General features: G+C 51.7%; 1 protein-coding gene across 1 annotated transcript; it reads right to left on the reverse strand.

The window, feature by feature from the left end:
• Positions 1–14,550: 14,550 nt before the first annotated feature.
• Positions 14,551–15,942, reverse strand: CLDN3 (claudin 3). Its single transcript, XM_060629054.3, has one exon. The coding sequence runs from the start codon at positions 15,573–15,575 to the stop codon at positions 14,919–14,921; it is 657 nt and encodes a 218-aa protein (XP_060485037.2). The 5' UTR covers positions 15,576–15,942; the 3' UTR covers positions 14,551–14,918.
• Between the last annotated feature and the right edge of the window lie 214 nt (positions 15,943–16,156).

Consider the following 16,156-nt stretch of genomic DNA (forward strand, 5'->3'; position numbering starts at 1 on the left):
TGGGAAGCCGGGGCCCGAAGGGGTGCGGCCTGCGGCTTGCAGGCACCCGGCGCCCCCGGGGCGGCGGCGCTGAAGGGGTTAAGGCGGGGAGGCGGCGGGTGTCCCAGTCACCGCACCTGGCTCAGTATCGGTCACGTGGCCAGGGTTTCACCTGCCCCGCTGAGCAGGGACAATCGGGCCGCTTGTTTCCAGGTTGGTCGCCATGGCGACAGCAGCGCGCCTGGGGAGGTCAGCGGGGCAAATTCTTGCCTGCCGGCCGGGTGGGGCGAAGGTGTCGGTTGTGCTGGGGCGGCGCTCCCGGAGGACCCCTTGAGGTTTCCCGAGGGGCTGGCCTAGGGGTGGGGGGAGCGGGAGCCGGCCACTAGGTGACTCCCTGCCCAGCTTCCTCCTGGTCTGGCCCAGCTCTGTATTCTCAGATTTTGATCTTGCGTTCTTTAAAAACAGGATCTTGTTTAATACTCAAAGCAGCCTTTCCCACAGGAGCCTGGTAATCCCGGTGCCTCCCCTAGACTTACCAAGCCCTTCGAGAACATTCACTTTTTCCTTCCTTCCTTCAATAATAACAGATACTTTGGAGCCTCTACTATGGGCTTTTCTAGACACAGACAGACACCTTTCCAGACACAGCCATGAGCAAAACAGCAAACTCAGGGGCTGCTCACCAGTGGATGGAGCAGAGTGTTTATTTCCTTCAGACCAGGCTGGGAAGGCCCCTCGGGCCACGGATAGAAGGTGGGGACTGCTCAGGATCATCCTGTAGCTCTGGTGTCCGAACACCCCTGGGGGCCCTCTCTGCCACTTCCGGGCCCCTCCTGCACCCTGTCCCCTCTGAGCTTCCCGCCAGGCCCACAGACCTTCATGCCTGCTTTCATCTACTCTCTTCTCCCTTCCAGAAACACCCACGGGTCCTGCTAACTGCAATCTTATCAACTTTTCTCCTACTTCCAGACTCATTTGCACACTGTACCCCTAGTAACACTCTCATCACAAGCACAAAGTGAGGAGGGTGAGGAGTAGAGGGGGCAGAGGGGGTCTATGTATTGTTTTTACCCAACAGCCTCCACTCCCCTGGAGAAACACCAGCCTGCAGGATACACTCCATCCTCCTCTGCCTGCGTTTCAGAGCCTTTATTTATTGAGCACCTACTATATGCTGGGCACTGGGGTTGCAAGGATGAGCCCGGATCCGCTCACAGCCTGACAGTCTTGGGGGGGGGGAGACACTAATGGATGTGTCATCGCACACCCAGTAAATATTCAATGGAAGAAACATAAAATCCAAGAATCCAGCTGGCCCTGGGGTGAGGTAGGGTGGCTCTGTAGAAGCGAGGCTTGAATGGAGGTCTAAAGGATGAGTAGGAGGGGGGCTGGGCAAAGTGCTTACGGTGGAGGTGGGAACATTCTGTGCCATGGGAGAGCCATCCCCCTCCCAAGGCAGACTCTTAGGAATCATTCCAGATGCCTCCTTCTTCCTTACCTCCCCCACCCCCACCCCATCCCTCACCAAGTTCCTACTGATTTTAATCTTCCGAATGGCTCTGATATCCACCCTCTCCTGTCCAACACCTCGACCCCATCTCTCCCCCTGGGGTGGCCAACTCCCCAGTGGACTTGTTGTCCATTTTGGCCTTTCTAGTCATTTCCCCGCATGGTGGACAGCATGATTTTTTCCAAACATATAATGTATTTCTGTGTTAATCTAGTTGGTTCTTTCCTATGTTTTCCTGCTTTTCTGTGCTTATTGCCCCTGGGGATGCATATGGCTGACCCAAGAGGAGAAAAGCTGGTTTGTGTGTTTCAAAAGCTGAAGCCCTTCGGGGAAGGGAATTTCTCAGCAGAGATAAGAGCTTGGCCCAGAATGGGAGGGGGACCTGCCACCTGCTTCTTGGCAGGCCCTCCAGAGCAGAAACAGCTCATGGGTCTACTAGGCAGGCAGCTTGTAACATTTTCCCCGGTCCCAAGCCCAAAGCAGACACAGTACAGGGCGCAGGACCGAAGGGGCCATTCAATCAGTTGACGATGTCTCAGCAGTCATCACTGTTGCATGAAGGCTCAATACTGTCCAACCTGTCCCTCTCTCAGCAACTCCCCCCAAGCAGATTTGGCCCTGCTGAATATCCTGGAATTGTGGCCCAGCCTCAGGAGGATTGAAGTTCAACTTGTCTCCTACGGCCTTGGGAGAACGGGGAGCATCACAGAAACAGTGTCATCGCGTGTTGAAGTTTGTAGACTGACTTTCATAATTGCGAAAATGTCATGCACATCCTTCCACGATTGACTTTCTTTTTAAATCAATAGTCCAATAATTCATTCGACAAATATTTACTGAGCATGTGCTAATGCCAGTTATGATTTTTAAAGCTAGGGGTATGGCAATTACATGGCCCTATTCCTCAAGGAACACAAAAAACCAAAACCCCAAATTCTCTGCTTTTCTACTGTTTGGTGGGGGAGACCAGCTGTACATAAACAAAGAAATAAATATGAAGTATAAATTGTGTTAAGTTCAGTGAGCAGGATACTGTGTTCATTGGTAATTGGATTGAACAATATTAAATAGAGTGGTAAGGAAAGGCCTCCAGTAAGGTGAAATCTGAAGGATAAGAAGGAGGGAGTCATATGAACACCAGGGGTAAAAGTGGTCTAGGCAGAGGTAGTAGTGTATGCAAAGGCCCTGAGGTGCACAGAGGAAGCAAGAAGAGAAAGGCATATATGATGTGGCCTGGGGTTGGTCCAAGCAGGGGCCTGGGAGGGGATTTGGTCTTTATTCTAAGAAAAATGAGAGCCAGTGAAGGGTTTAAGGAGGGAGAGACATGATTTACATTTTTCTAATGTTTATATATTTATTTTGAGAGAGAGAAAGAGAGAGCATGTACAGGGGAAAAGCATAGAGGGAGAGAGAGAATCCCAAGCAGGCTCCACGCCATCAACGCAGTGCCCAATGTGGGGCTCGATCCCATGAACCCTGAGATCATGACCTGAACCGAAATCAAGAGGCGGGTGCTTAACTGACTGAGCCACCCAGGTGCCCTGACATGATTTACATTTTTATAGGACTGTTTGGCTGCACAGGGGAGCGTAGAAGGACAGACCAGAGGGCACACGGAGGAGAGGAAGGAAAATCAGCTCGGACACTACTGTGGTTGTCCAGTTAGGACATGATGCCAACTTCCGGCTGGGAGGTTGCCCTGGAGGTAGAGAGAGGTAGAGCTGAGATATGTTTTGGAGTTAGAATCAGTGGGGTTTGATGAAGCATTGGATGGGTAGAGAGGAAGACGGTGGTGAGGGAAAGGAAGGAGTCAAGGACAACTCCCAGGTTTCTGGGCTGACCGCATGGGTGGGTGGTTGTGCCATTTACTGAGATGGACAAGGCTGGAGAGGAACATTTTTTCCAGTCTACACGGTACTCGTAGGGAGGGACAATCTAGAGTTCTACTTGAGCCATGTTAAGTTTGAGATGCCCTTGAGATATCATAACACTTAACATTTATGGAGCACTTAACATTTGCCAAACACTGTTCTAAGTGCTTTATGTCCATTAAGTCATTTCGTCCATTAATGGCTGTATTATTTATTGATCCCTCTCTAGAGCTGAGAGCATTGAGCCACAGAGAGGTTAATTAACTGCCCACCATCACAAAGCTTGCAAGCTGCAGGACCAGGATCCAGGGTTCTGAGGAGGAGGGAGCAATCACCCAGGTCAAAAGTTGCTGAGAGTGAGTAAGCTCCGGATAGAAAGAAAAGTGACCGTTGGCCATAGCAACCTGGAGGCCACCAGGGACCTTGCCGGGAGCAGCTTGGAGTGGCGAAGGGAAGGGGCAGAGAGGAGAGGCTGGTTGGCATGTGGGAGGGGAGGAGGCAGAATCAGGGGTGAGCAGGGAAATGGGGTGGTCTTTGTTTGCAGATGTGAAGTCAAGGAAACTTCTCTTTTTGCAAGAGAAAGAAGGTATTTCTGAGGGATATGTTTCTTTTTCTTTTTTTAATGTTTATTTATTGTTTTGAGAGAGAGAAAGCATGAGCAGGGGAGGGGCAGAGAGAGAGGGGGATAGAGAATCCGAAGTGGGCTCTTTGCTGACAGCAGACAGCCTGATATGGGGCTTGAACCTACAAACTGTGAGACCATGATCTGAACCGAAGTCGGATGCTTAACTGACTAAGCCACCCAGGCATCCCTGTTTGTTTTTTAAACATAAACCGCCATATCATTTACACATGTTAAGAAGTAATAATCCCCTGGGGTACCTGGCTGGATCAGTGGGAAGAGCATGTGACTCTTGATCTCGAGGTCACGTGTTCAAGTCCCACGTTGGGTGGAGAAATGACTTAAATAAATAAATAAATAAACTTAAAAAAAAAAAGTAATAATTCCTTAATATTATCAATTATCTTACTCAATGTTCCAATTTCAAATTGTCTCATAAATACCATCAACTTTAATAGTTTGAATCAGCAATCAATGAGTGGCCACAGCTAGGATTGGTTGCTAGATCTTTTTAGGTCTCTTTTGATCTATAGATTCCTCGACATCTCAAGTTTTTCCCTTGATTTCTTTTTGGGGGGAAGGTCAATGAAAAACCCAGTTGTCATTTTGCAGACTATGTGTTCCGTGTTACTTTGTTCCACTTACTTACCGTGTAAATTAATACTGAATCTAGGAAATTGATCAGATTCAGATTGTATTTATTTGTTTATTTTTCTGCAACACTACTTTATGAGAGACATTGTACTTGATTAAGAAAAAAATTTTTTAATGTTTATTTTTGAGAGAGAGAGAGAGCAACAGGGAGAGAGCAGAAACAGAGGGAGATAACAGAATCCAAAGCAGGCTCCATGCTCTGAGCTGTCAGCACAGAGCCTGATGCAGGGCTCGAACTCATGAGCCATGAGATCATGACCTGAGCCGAAATCAGATGCTTAACCGACTGAGCCACCCAGGCGCCGTCCCCCCCACCCCCCCACCCCCCTTTTTAAGGACAGCCAAGTTGTACTGGTTAGGACATCTTTGGCTGGAAACCCCAGGTCAAACTTGCCTTAAGCAATAAGAAAAGTTGTGTCCCCCACAGCCAGAGATCTAAGGAGGGTGAGGGCCCAGAGAACAGGCAGTTATAACCGGGTAGAAAATATTTCCAGGGCTGCAAGTTCCTCCTCTTCAGAGGGATGCCCTCATCAAAATCATCCCCAGGCTCATTCTCTGCAGGCGTCAATTTGGCGATAGAATTCCAGATCCCATCACCTAACAAGACAACATCCAAGTAAAGACAGAGTGCTCTCTTTCTTAGAAATGTAGAAGCCTATCCCTTCTGCCTCCCAAAAAGGGACTTTTTCCCTCCTGTCTCACTGGCTGGAACTGTTTACATACTGTAAACCCGTCACCACAGGGGAGTGAAAGAGATCAACCACCGTGATTAGCTTAGTCTAATCGAGAATCATCCCTCCAGCTGAGGGTCTGTTCCACTCATGCGTTGCTCCTGAAATGAATAGCCCATATCCTTGCACACTGTGAGTATTTCAGAACAAAGTTACCTAGAAGTAGCATTTCTGGGTCTCAGAGTATCTTTATATTTATAAAGGATTTTATTATTACTACTATTGTTATTGCTATTATTATTTTATATAGAAATGGCCAAATTGCCTTTAACTTGTTTTTAAATGTTTATTTATTTTTGAGCGAGAGAGATACAGAGTGCGAGCAGAGGAGGGACAGAGAGAAAGGGAGACACAGAATCCAAAGCAGACTCTGGGCTCTGAGCTGTCAGCACAGAGCCCCACGCGGGGCTGGAACCCAGGAATGGTGAGATCATGACCTGAGCCAAAGTTGGATGCTTGACTGACTGAGCCACCCAGCTGCCCCTCAAATTGCCCTTTAAAACGGTGGTATCGATATATCCTCCCCCAGCAGGGGAGAGGGCAAAGGCGAGACATGGCATGCAACCTGGGCTCTAGCGTACCAGACTGCCCGGGGTTCAAAGCCCAGATCCCCTGTGTGAATTCTGGGCAAATAGTACAACGCTTCTATGCCTCAGTTTTCCTGTCTGTAAAAATGGGGGTGATGATGATGATACCACTTGATATCACTTGGTAACCCTTGTGCTTAAAAGCTGTTAGCTGTTATTTTCTCTCAGGTGGAATATCCTCAAAGTGCTGATTATTGTCTCCAATTCCTGTCTGGTCTTCTCTGTACCGCTTGGAGTCTGACTTTTCCAGACTGGGTCATTCTTGTCTTCTGAGGGTGAGAGAGAGAGATGCGGAGCTATTTGGTTTTCCCAGGTTACTGGTTTGCTACAGTTCCCTTTGCTTCTTCAGGCTTGGGGGTGGAATGGCTCCCCACCGTTGTTAGTTTCTTCATACCTCAATGTCTTTTACTGAGTCCCCTAGCTCCATTCATGCCTCTCTGTATATAATCCCGCCAGTAGAATCTCTTCCAAATCCAGCGTGCTGTCTGCTGCCTTCCAGGCCCCCCCCGATACGATTGGTTTTTAAAGTTTGCCAATCTCGGGGCACCTGGGTGGCTCAGTCGGCTAGGTGGCTGATTCATGATTTCAGCTCAGGTCATGATCTCATGGTTTGTGAGTTCGAGCCCTGCTCCACACTGATGGTGCAGAGCCTGTTTGGGATTCTCTCTCTCTGTCTCTTCTACCCCTCCCACACACTCTGTCTCTCAAAATAAATAAATTAAAAAAAAAAAGTTTGCCAATCTGAAAAGGCAGGGAAAAAACCTTGTTTAATTTAGAGAATTTAGAGAAAGATTGTTTAATAGGGAAGTTATGCATCGTTTCATACATTTATTAGCATAAGAGTTCTTTTTGTAATTGCTTTTTCCCTTTGCCAACTATTCTATTGGCTTATCGTACTCTCTTTTATTGATTTGCAGGAACTCTTTTTATATTAGGTATATTAACCATTTTTCTGTTGTGTATGATACAAATATTTTTTTGTTTCTTCGGGTTGAAATTTATTTTTCCTCTCTATACAAAATCTTAAACTTGTGGTAAAAAATACATAATATAAACGTTACCGTCTTAACCCATTTTTAAGGGTACAGTTCCATAGTGGTAAATGTATTTACACTGTTGTGAAATATATAGCCAGAACTATTTCATGTTATAAATCTGAAACTTTATACTCCTTAAACAATAACTCCTATCTCCCCCTGCTCCCCTTGTCCTAGCTTTCGGTAATCACCACTCTGCTATCTGTTTTTATGAATCTGACTGTTCTAGATGCCTCATATAAGTAAATGACACAGCGTTTGGTTTTTTGTGACTGGGTTATTTCACTTAGCAGAATGTCCTCAAGATCCATCCGTGTTGTAGCAGGTGTCAGAATTTCTCTCCTTTTTTAAGGCTAAATCACATTCCATTGTATGGAGAAGGCCACATCTTGCTACCCATAGATGGACATTTGCTTTGCTGCCACGCCTTGGCTCTTGTGACTAGTGATAGCAACAGGAGTATGCAAATATGACTTTGAGACCCTGCTTTCAATCCTTTTAGGTATATACCCAGAAGTGGAATTGTTTGATCACATGGCAGTTCTATTTTTAATTTTTTTGAGGAGCCGCTATATTGTTTTCCACAGCAGCTCTACCAGTTGACGTTCCCACCAACAGTGCACAAGGCCTCCAACTTCTTCACATCTTCAACAACAGTTGTTTTTTCCTTCCTTCCCTCCTTCCTTCCTTCCCTCCTTCCTTCCTTCCTTCCTTCCCTCCTTCCTTCCCTCCTTCCTTCCTTCCTTCCCTCCTTCCTTCCCTCCTTCCTTCCTTCCTTCCCTCCTTCCTTCCCTCCTTCCTTCCTTCCTTCCTTCCCTCCCTCCCTCCTTCCTTCCTTCCTTCCCTCCTTCCTTCCTTCCTTCCTTCCTTCCTTCCTTCCTTCCTTCCCTCCTTCCCTCCTTCCCTCCTTCCCTCCTTCCCTCCCTCCTTCCCTCCTTCACTCCTTCCTTCCCTCCTTCCCTCCTTCCCTCCTTCCTTCCCTCCTTCACTCCTTCCTTCCTTCCTTCCTTCCTTCCTTCCTCTCTTTCTTTCTTTCTTTCTTTCTTTCTTTCTTTCTTTCTTTTTCTCCATAGTAGCCATCTTAATGGGGGTGAGGTGGTATCGAATTGTGGCTTCGATTTGCATTTCCCTAATGATTAGTGATGTTGAGCATCTTTTCATATGTGCTTATCGGCCATTCATATATCTTCTTTGCTTTGGAGAGACATCTATGCAAATCCTTTGCCTGTTTTTGAATTGGTGTTAAATTTTAGAAATTGTCTGTATATTTTTGATATTAATTCCCTACCAGATATATGATTTGCAAGTATTTTCTCCCATTCTGTGGGTTGCCTTTTCACTCTGTCTGTAAGTGTCCTTTGATGCACAAAGTTTTAAATTTTCTTTTTTTTAATGTTTGTTTATTCAGTTTTGAGAGAGAGAGAGAGCATGTGCATGCAGGGAGGGGCAGAGAGAGGGAGAGAGAGCAGAGCCCATCAATGCAGAGCCTGATGCAGAGCTTTAACTCACAAATCGTGAGATCATGACCTAAGCCGAAACCAAGTGTCAGACACGCAATTGACTAAGTCACCTAGGTGCCTCTTAAATTTTCACCAGGTCCAATTTGTCTATTTTTTCCCCTTTTGTTGTCTGTGCCTTTGGTGTTATAACCAAGATACTGGTGACAAGTCCAATGCTGTGGAGCTTTTGCGGTATGTTTTCTTCTTAGAGTTTTATAGGCTCAGCTCGTATGTGTAGGTCTTTGATCTATTTTGAGTTAATTCTTGTCTGTGTAAAGGTTTAGCTTCATCTTCTGCATGTGAATATCCAGTTTTCCCAGCACCATTTGTGGAAGAGACTACTCTGTCTCCAGTAAGTTCTCTTGGCACCCTTATTGAAATCAGGAGCCTGGACGGCTCAGTCAGAGGAGCCTGCAACTCTTGATCTCGGGGAGTCGTGAGTTCGAGCCCCACATTGCATGTAGGAATTAGTTAAAATAAATAAAGAAAATAAAGAAAATCTGGAGCGCCTGGGTGGCTCAGTCGATTAAGCCATGATAAGTTGAATCATGCTAAAAGGAGACCGTATTACTCTGCTCCAAAGTGTCTTCAACTAGAAATGGTCAATGAGGCGAGAAATGGTTGAGAAGACAATGCATTTTGGGTTTTTTTAGGTGTCCTTTGCTGGGAGTATAGTTCTGAAACATTTGTTCGTGTTGTTTTGTTTAGGCTTATGTTCTTACCAGATGACAATAGATGCCGTGGGATTGTTTAAAAGGGGGAAGTGATTTGGGTACAGAGTGACAAATGCCATGGTGTCCTCCTGGATGGACAGGACTCTGTGGGAATAGGCTGGCTGTCAGGGAAGCTTCCTTCAGCTAAGACGTGAAATGACCTGTAAACTTGCCAACAGGGGTGAGGTGAGAGTGGGGAAGCTGGACAGAACAGAGAACAACTTGTGGTGAGAGGCTTGGGGCCTGGAGAGGGCAGGGCTTATGAAGAAATGAAGGAAATCCAGAGGCGATGGGCCTTGGTGGTTGGGGTGGGGAGGACGTGAGCCAATATGGAGGCAATCATGGCGCATGGGTCTGGGTGGGATCCTGAGAGCCATAGGGAGTAGGGGACTGGAAGGATTTTAAGTAAGTGAGTGATATGGTCAGATTGAACTATCACCTGGCTATTCTGAGGGGAGTGGCTTGGACAGGGGCATAGCCGGGTTGGGGAGGGAGCCTGGAGGCAGGTGACCCTCTTGGGGCTGTTACTGAAAGATGGTGGTGGCCTGGTTAGAGTCATGGCAGCAAGTGGGGAAGAAGACAGGTGGACACATCTAGAAATAGTGACGAGGTTGACAGGCCAGGGGCTGGCATTGGCAGGAGGGCCATCAGCTGGTGAGCCTTGGTGGCCTCATTTTGTGATGCCTACCCTGCGGGGTTCTTTGGGGGTCAAGTAGATCAGGGACGGTATCACCTCTTTCACAGATGAGTGAGAGGTGGCGAGCGCCATGCCCAAGGTCCGTCAGCGAGCACAAGAGCCCGCACTCTTGCTCCCTTAACCTGCTTTGCAGAACATACTTGTCTTGGCACAGATGACCTTGAATGGAGCCCTGGTAGGGGAGGGAGAAGGAAGGTACTGTCTGTTCTTCCAGGCCTGCCGTAGACCTTGAGGGAGCCACAATAAATGCTGTGTTTGTTTGATAAAGCACTTGGCTTTTGGTCCGGGCAGGAGGAAGAGCTGGAACAGGTGTGGCAAGCCCTGGGCAGCCTGAGGCACAACGGTGGGAGGTGGAATGGGACAGAGCCTGGCAGGGGGTGTCCGGGGCTGTGGATTTTGAAGAAACCGAGGACTTTCTCATGGCCCAGCCCTTGCCCTCATGTTCCCAGGCTCCTGCCTGGCTGAATAACCCACAACATTGGTACCAGTTCGCGTTAATTGAGGTCCTTTTGCGTGCCAAGCATTGTGCCAGGCGGAAAAGCACGCAGTCATGCCTTCCTTCTGCAAATGGGTGCTGGCCTCCGCTGGGTGCTGCAGATGGACAGAAGCTGGGGGCAGTGCCCCTGAGCTTGGGGGATGACCTTGTGGTGGGAAGTCTGATGAGAAAAACCAACATGGGGCGACTTGGTGGCTCAGTGGGTTAAGTGTCTGACTTCAGCTCAGGTCACGATCTCAGAGTTCTTGGGTTCGAGCCCCGCATCGGACTCTGTGCTGACAGCTCAGAGCCTGGAGCCTGCTTTCGATTCTGCGTCTTCCTGTCTCTCTCTGCCACCCCTCTGCTCACACTCTGTCTCTCAAAAATGAATATATGTTTAAAAAAAAAAAAAAAAAAGGTGGGGCACCCAGGTGGCTCAGCCGGTTGTCGCAGGTCATGATCTCCCAGTTCATGAGTTCGAGCCCCGCGTCGGGCTCTGTGCTGACAGCTCAGAGCCTGGAGCCTGCTTCGGATTCTGTGTCTCCCTCTGTCTCTGCCCCATGCCCACTCATGTTCTGTCTCTCTCTGTCTTAAAAATAAATAAAACATTTAAAAAATATATATATATATATATATATATAAAGCGTACGACTTTGGCTCAGGTCATGAACTCATGGTTCGTGAGTTCAAGCCCCACATTGAACTCTCTGCTGTCAGCACAGAGCCTGCTTGGGATCCTCTGTCTCCCTGTCTCTGCCCCTCCCCCACTCGTGCTCGCTCTCTCAAACATAAATAAAGATTTAAAAAAAAAGAGAGAGAGAAAGAAACAAAACAACATAGTGCTGTGATGGGGTGAGAATAGGCTGAACGGAAACCCAGAAGATGACTCAGCTAATCCTCGACATCGCCTGGTGCCATTATCATACCCATTTTGCGGATGAGGAAGCCGAGGCTCAGAGGAGTGAACTTCCCGGCTTACCCTGTCGGTTTGGTTCTAATTTTCTTCTGCAAGGGGTGATAAGGATAAAAACGGGGAAAGGGGCACCTGGGTGCCTCAGTTAAGTGTCCAACTTCGCTCAGGTCATGATCTCGCGGTTCACGAGTTCGAGCCCCGTGTTCGTCTCTGTGCTGACAGCTCAGAAGCCTGGAGCCTGCTTTAGATTCTGTGTTCCCTCTTTCTCTGCCCCTCCCCTGCTTGCACTCTCTCTCTCTCTCTCTCTCAAAAATAAATAAAAACATTAAAAAAAGGATAAAAACAGGGATGGAAAATACAAGTTAGAGGGGCCCTCATGGACCACCTGGTTCAACCCCCTGGTTGAAATGGTGGAGAAACCGAGACCCAGAAGGGGAAGGGAAGTGCTCAGAGGCACACGGAGAAAAGATCTAGAAACTCTACTCTCTCTCAGTCCAGGGTGTTCTTCACATCAAATGCCTGTCTCTCCTCCAGCCTGCTGAAGTTTTCCTGGATCCTTCCCGTGAGACTCCCCTCAGCCTGTGGTCTGCATGCCCGTGTATAGACCCTAAACTCTAAAAGCATAACAGCAGGTAGAGTTAGGACAGGCCCTGGAGCTTGGCAAGTGTGTGTGTGCGCGAGTGCGCGCGTGCGGGTCAGGGAGGAGCGTTGGATGGGATAGGAGACCTCACTGCCCCCAGGGGGCCCCGGGGAGCCCAGGCTTGGGAAGAGACCAGGGAGCCAGGGGAGGAGCTGAGGGCCTCCCACCCAAGGGGCTGTCTCCCTTCTCTGTCACATCCTTCTGGCTCAGGGGCACTGGGGGTGGGCTGCAGGGCAGGCTGGCTCCAGCCCTGGGCTGCATCTCTGCCCTAGGGTGGCCCGGGAGGCGCTGTGCTCAGGCTGCCTTCTGGAAGCTGGTGGTAAATGAATAACCTTGTTCTTACCTGCAGGGCCCTCTGGGACAAAGGAGCCACTCAGGTGCCCCTCGGTTCTGACTTGGCCCAACCTGGCATCCATGGCCAGAGACTGTGGAGGTTCAAGCGCAAATGCAACCCCCTTGGCCCGTCTGCCCCCTTACTCCTTCATCAATTCCATCCCAGCCAGGCCCAGAGAAATTTCTCCTTAGTTCTCTCCCTCTCACCTCCTGTTGCTAAGCTTCCTCCCTCCTGACCCTTCCCCGTTGAGCCCCTCCCCTTCACTGAGCTCCCTCCTTCTCTTTGGGCCCCCTCCCCTCACGGAGGCCCCCCTACTCTGCCCTCCCCCTTTCCTGAGCTCACTTCCGGTCCAGCTCTCCCTCCAGCCTCTCCCCTTCATTCCTCCCTCACCTTTACTCCCCCTCAGGCTAGAAGAGTGGTTTCCCCAAAGCACCCCCAACCCCAACCCCTTGAACTTTCCTGGAATCTTATAGAGAATGACCTAAAGCCAGGGTGTCCCTACTATTCATCGTAACCTCCTTCCTCTTCCTTGGGTCATAAAGGGTGGCTACATGTCGGTATTCCCTAACTGGATAATTTGGGGGGAGCTGGGGTGGGGGGAGTAGCCTGCTGAAAAACCCGGCGGCCACTAGGACCTTCTGCTGAAGCTTTGCTGCAGGTGGAGAAGTCTGAGATACAATAACTGGGAAATCATTCTCTTCCATCCCATATCCTGTCCCTTGATCCTTGCTCCCTGTCAACTTGCTAACTTGGCCTAGACTCCCTTTATAAGCAAAGGTCTTGGGCCCATGGTCCAGATGTTCTGATTTTACTTCTCAACTCCCACTGGCTTTTCCGCCTGCTGCGTCTGCCCGCCCGCCTCCTGCCGAGGCCACCAGGAACCACCTTGCTGCCTTGAACCCCACGGCTACTCCTCGGGCCTCATCTTGCCTGACCACTTTTGCAACCTCAGTCACCCTGGTTTCAGGTGCCATCTGTATGCTAACAACAGCCGGCGTTGGCCACTCCCGAGTCTCAGTTCTTTACATATGCCCTGCCGCTTCCTGGACGTCTCTGCCTGGAGGCCCAACAGGCTTGCCAAACTCTGTGCATTCAAAACTGAAACCATCATCTTTCCCCAGAAACCTGGTTTCGCATTTTGGTAAATGGCATCCGCCAGCCATCCCAGCAATGACCTAGGGCAGAAGATTGGGGTTATCCTAATGTTTCCATCTCCCTCACCCTACCTATCGAGATGCTTCTCAAGCCCTCATCTTGCTTCCTTCCAGCCCCTGTCAGGCCCTGCTCCTGACCCCACTGTCCCTGCCTTCTTTCTGGCCACACCATCTCCAAGAGGATGGCTGTGGACCCTCTTCGATGGTGTCCCCACCTTCTTCTCCCTCCTGGAATCCCACTTCCCCAGGGGCTCCTGGAGATGGTATTTTGGAGCATAAATCTGACCAGGCGTGTCCTTCCATGACTCCCAAAACACCAGAGTTAAGGTCCAGAGTCTGTAATTCTGCATCTGAGACTCCATGGCTTGGCCTCCTCCTGGGCCCTGGCTGGGCCTCACCACATTCCCCTCACACTTTGCTGTGTGGCCAGCCCTGGGGGGGATCTCTCTTTCCTGGTCCCAGGCACAGGCGCCCTTTCCTACTACCTGAACCTCCTGCGCCTTCTCCCGGACACAAGGCCTTCCAAGCCTGTTTAAACTCAAGCCCTACAGCCTCGCCAGAGGATCATGCATCCTGACCCTTGGGGGTCCCTAGGAAGAAAATGAGGCCCCTTCCTCCTCGCCCCTCCAGGTGAGAAACTGCCGCCCAGCTTTACTTTTGACGCTGTTTTACCAAAACAATAGGGCTTTTTGTTCCCCCCTTCCAAATATGAAATCATAGCACTGAATGTGCTCTTTCACACGGAGAGGGAAGATTAGATGTGCAGCCGCACAGGGGAGGACGATTCTCCAAGCACAAACCCAGAAGGCAAAGACTAGGGAGGAGGGCCCGGGGCCACGCTTCTCCCCGCCACCCCACCCCCCCCCCCCCTTCCTCTGTCCATGCAGCAGGCTGGAAGTGCTCATGCCTCTCTAGGTTGGCCCTTCAATGTCTGAATCCCCAGTGCGTAGGCCAAATGGCCACCTAGGGCGCACCCAGTTCGGTTTCGAACCACACTTTCTTGGTTACCCCACCTCTGCCTTCTCTAAGCTTCATAGCAGGAGAGCAGAACCCAGCCAAGGCCAACCCTTGCGGGGCGGGTGTTGGGTAGGGAGGTGGAGGCCTGTCGGCGCTCGCTCAGAAAGTAGGCGCCCGTAACTGCAAAAACGAAAGGCTTTTATTGAAAAATATCAACTGGCCCTTTCCAAGACTGCCGGTCCCTGCCCAACGCGGGCTTTGGGACCGAGGCCCGACGGGGCGGGCAAGTAGCGGCGGCCACCCGGCCCCGCTCTCCGGAGGGGCTGAGGTTTCACTGTCCGTGTGGGCTGGTCCCCCGCGCGCCGTGGGGCCGGGGAGCGGGGTGTGCTGCCCAGGAAGGGGCCGCGGGGTTGGTCCCTCCCGGTCCAGTGTGAGAGCTCCTGGCACCTGGGGGGAGGGGGGGGCTGGTCTCCGAGGAGAGGCCGCACGCGGCACCGGTGGGCGCTCTCGCCCGTGGGGTGGTGGGGTCTCCCCGCGGCCGCCCCTCAGACGTAGTCCTTGCGGTCGTAGGCTGTGCTAGTGCCCGGGCCGGCGGAGCGGGGCGCGGAGTAGACGATCTTGGCGGGCGCGTACTTCTTCTCGCGCGGCGGGCAGGAGCAGCAGAGCAGCGCGCCCCCCAGCAGCTGCAGCGCCGCGGCCGCCCAGCCCACGTACAGGCCCGCGCCCATCTCACGCTTCTGCGCCTCCGGCACCAGGGGGTTGTAGAAGTCCCGGATGATGGTGTTGGCCGACCAGGACACCGGCACCAGCGTGAGCAAGGCGGCCAGCAGGAAGAGCACTCCCGCCACGATGGTGATCTTGGCCTTGGCCGTGTCGTCCTGCACGCAGTTGGTGCACTGGGCGCCCACCAGCGCCACGAGGAGCCCGAAGGCGGCCAGCAGGATGGCGACGACGATGAGGGCGCGGGCCGCCTGCAGGTCCTGCGGCAGCGCCAGCAGCGAGTCGTATACCTTGCACTGCATCTGGCCGGTGCTCTGCACCACGCAGTTCATCCACAGGCCCTCCCAGGTGATCTGCGCCGTGATGATGCTGCTGCCGATGAAGGCCGTCACGCGCCACATGGGCAGCGCGCAGCACACGATGGTGCTCAGCCAGCCCATCACGGCCAGCGAGGTGCCCGTGATCTCCAGGCCCATGGACATGGCTGCCGCGCCAAGGCCGGCTCTGCCGGGCGGCTCAGGGTGCGGGAAGACGACGGGCCGTGGCCGCCGGGCCTGGGTGGGAGCTGCCGCGCGCAGACGGAGGGATGCCTCGACGGACGCGCGGACGGCTTGGACGCACGGACGGACGGCGCGCGCTAACGGCTCCGCTCAGCCCGCTCGCCCCTAAGCAGCGTCTGCACCTGCCTGTGGCTTTGTGGGCGGGCGGCGGCGACTGGGCTGGCCCTGGACTGGGGCCGGTGAGTCTTAGATCCGTGCCCAGCGCTCCGGCGGGGGTGGGAGGGGCGGAGCCGCGGGTCCCCGGGCCTGGAGACTGTGACGTGGCCCCTCTTCCCACCTTCACCAAGCGCTCTGGGAGGAAGGACTCGCCGGGGAGTGGCGCACCTCGCGGGGTGGGGGGTGGGGGGGGGGTGCCAAGAGTGGGCGGGGCCGGGGCCTGCGACCCCGCCCCTCGCTCTTCATCGCCCAGTTCCCAAGCTAATTCTCCGGGGCTGGCAGGGGTTGCGGTGCAAATCACAATCTGCTCGACACTCCCCGACCTCCCCACATTTTCGGTGCCGTTC

Source organism: Panthera onca, chromosome E3 (genome assembly GCF_046562875.1).
Source record: "Panthera onca isolate mPanOnc1 chromosome E3, mPanOnc1 haplotype 2, whole genome shotgun sequence".
Classification (NCBI taxonomy): domain Eukaryota; kingdom Metazoa; phylum Chordata; class Mammalia; order Carnivora; family Felidae; genus Panthera; species Panthera onca.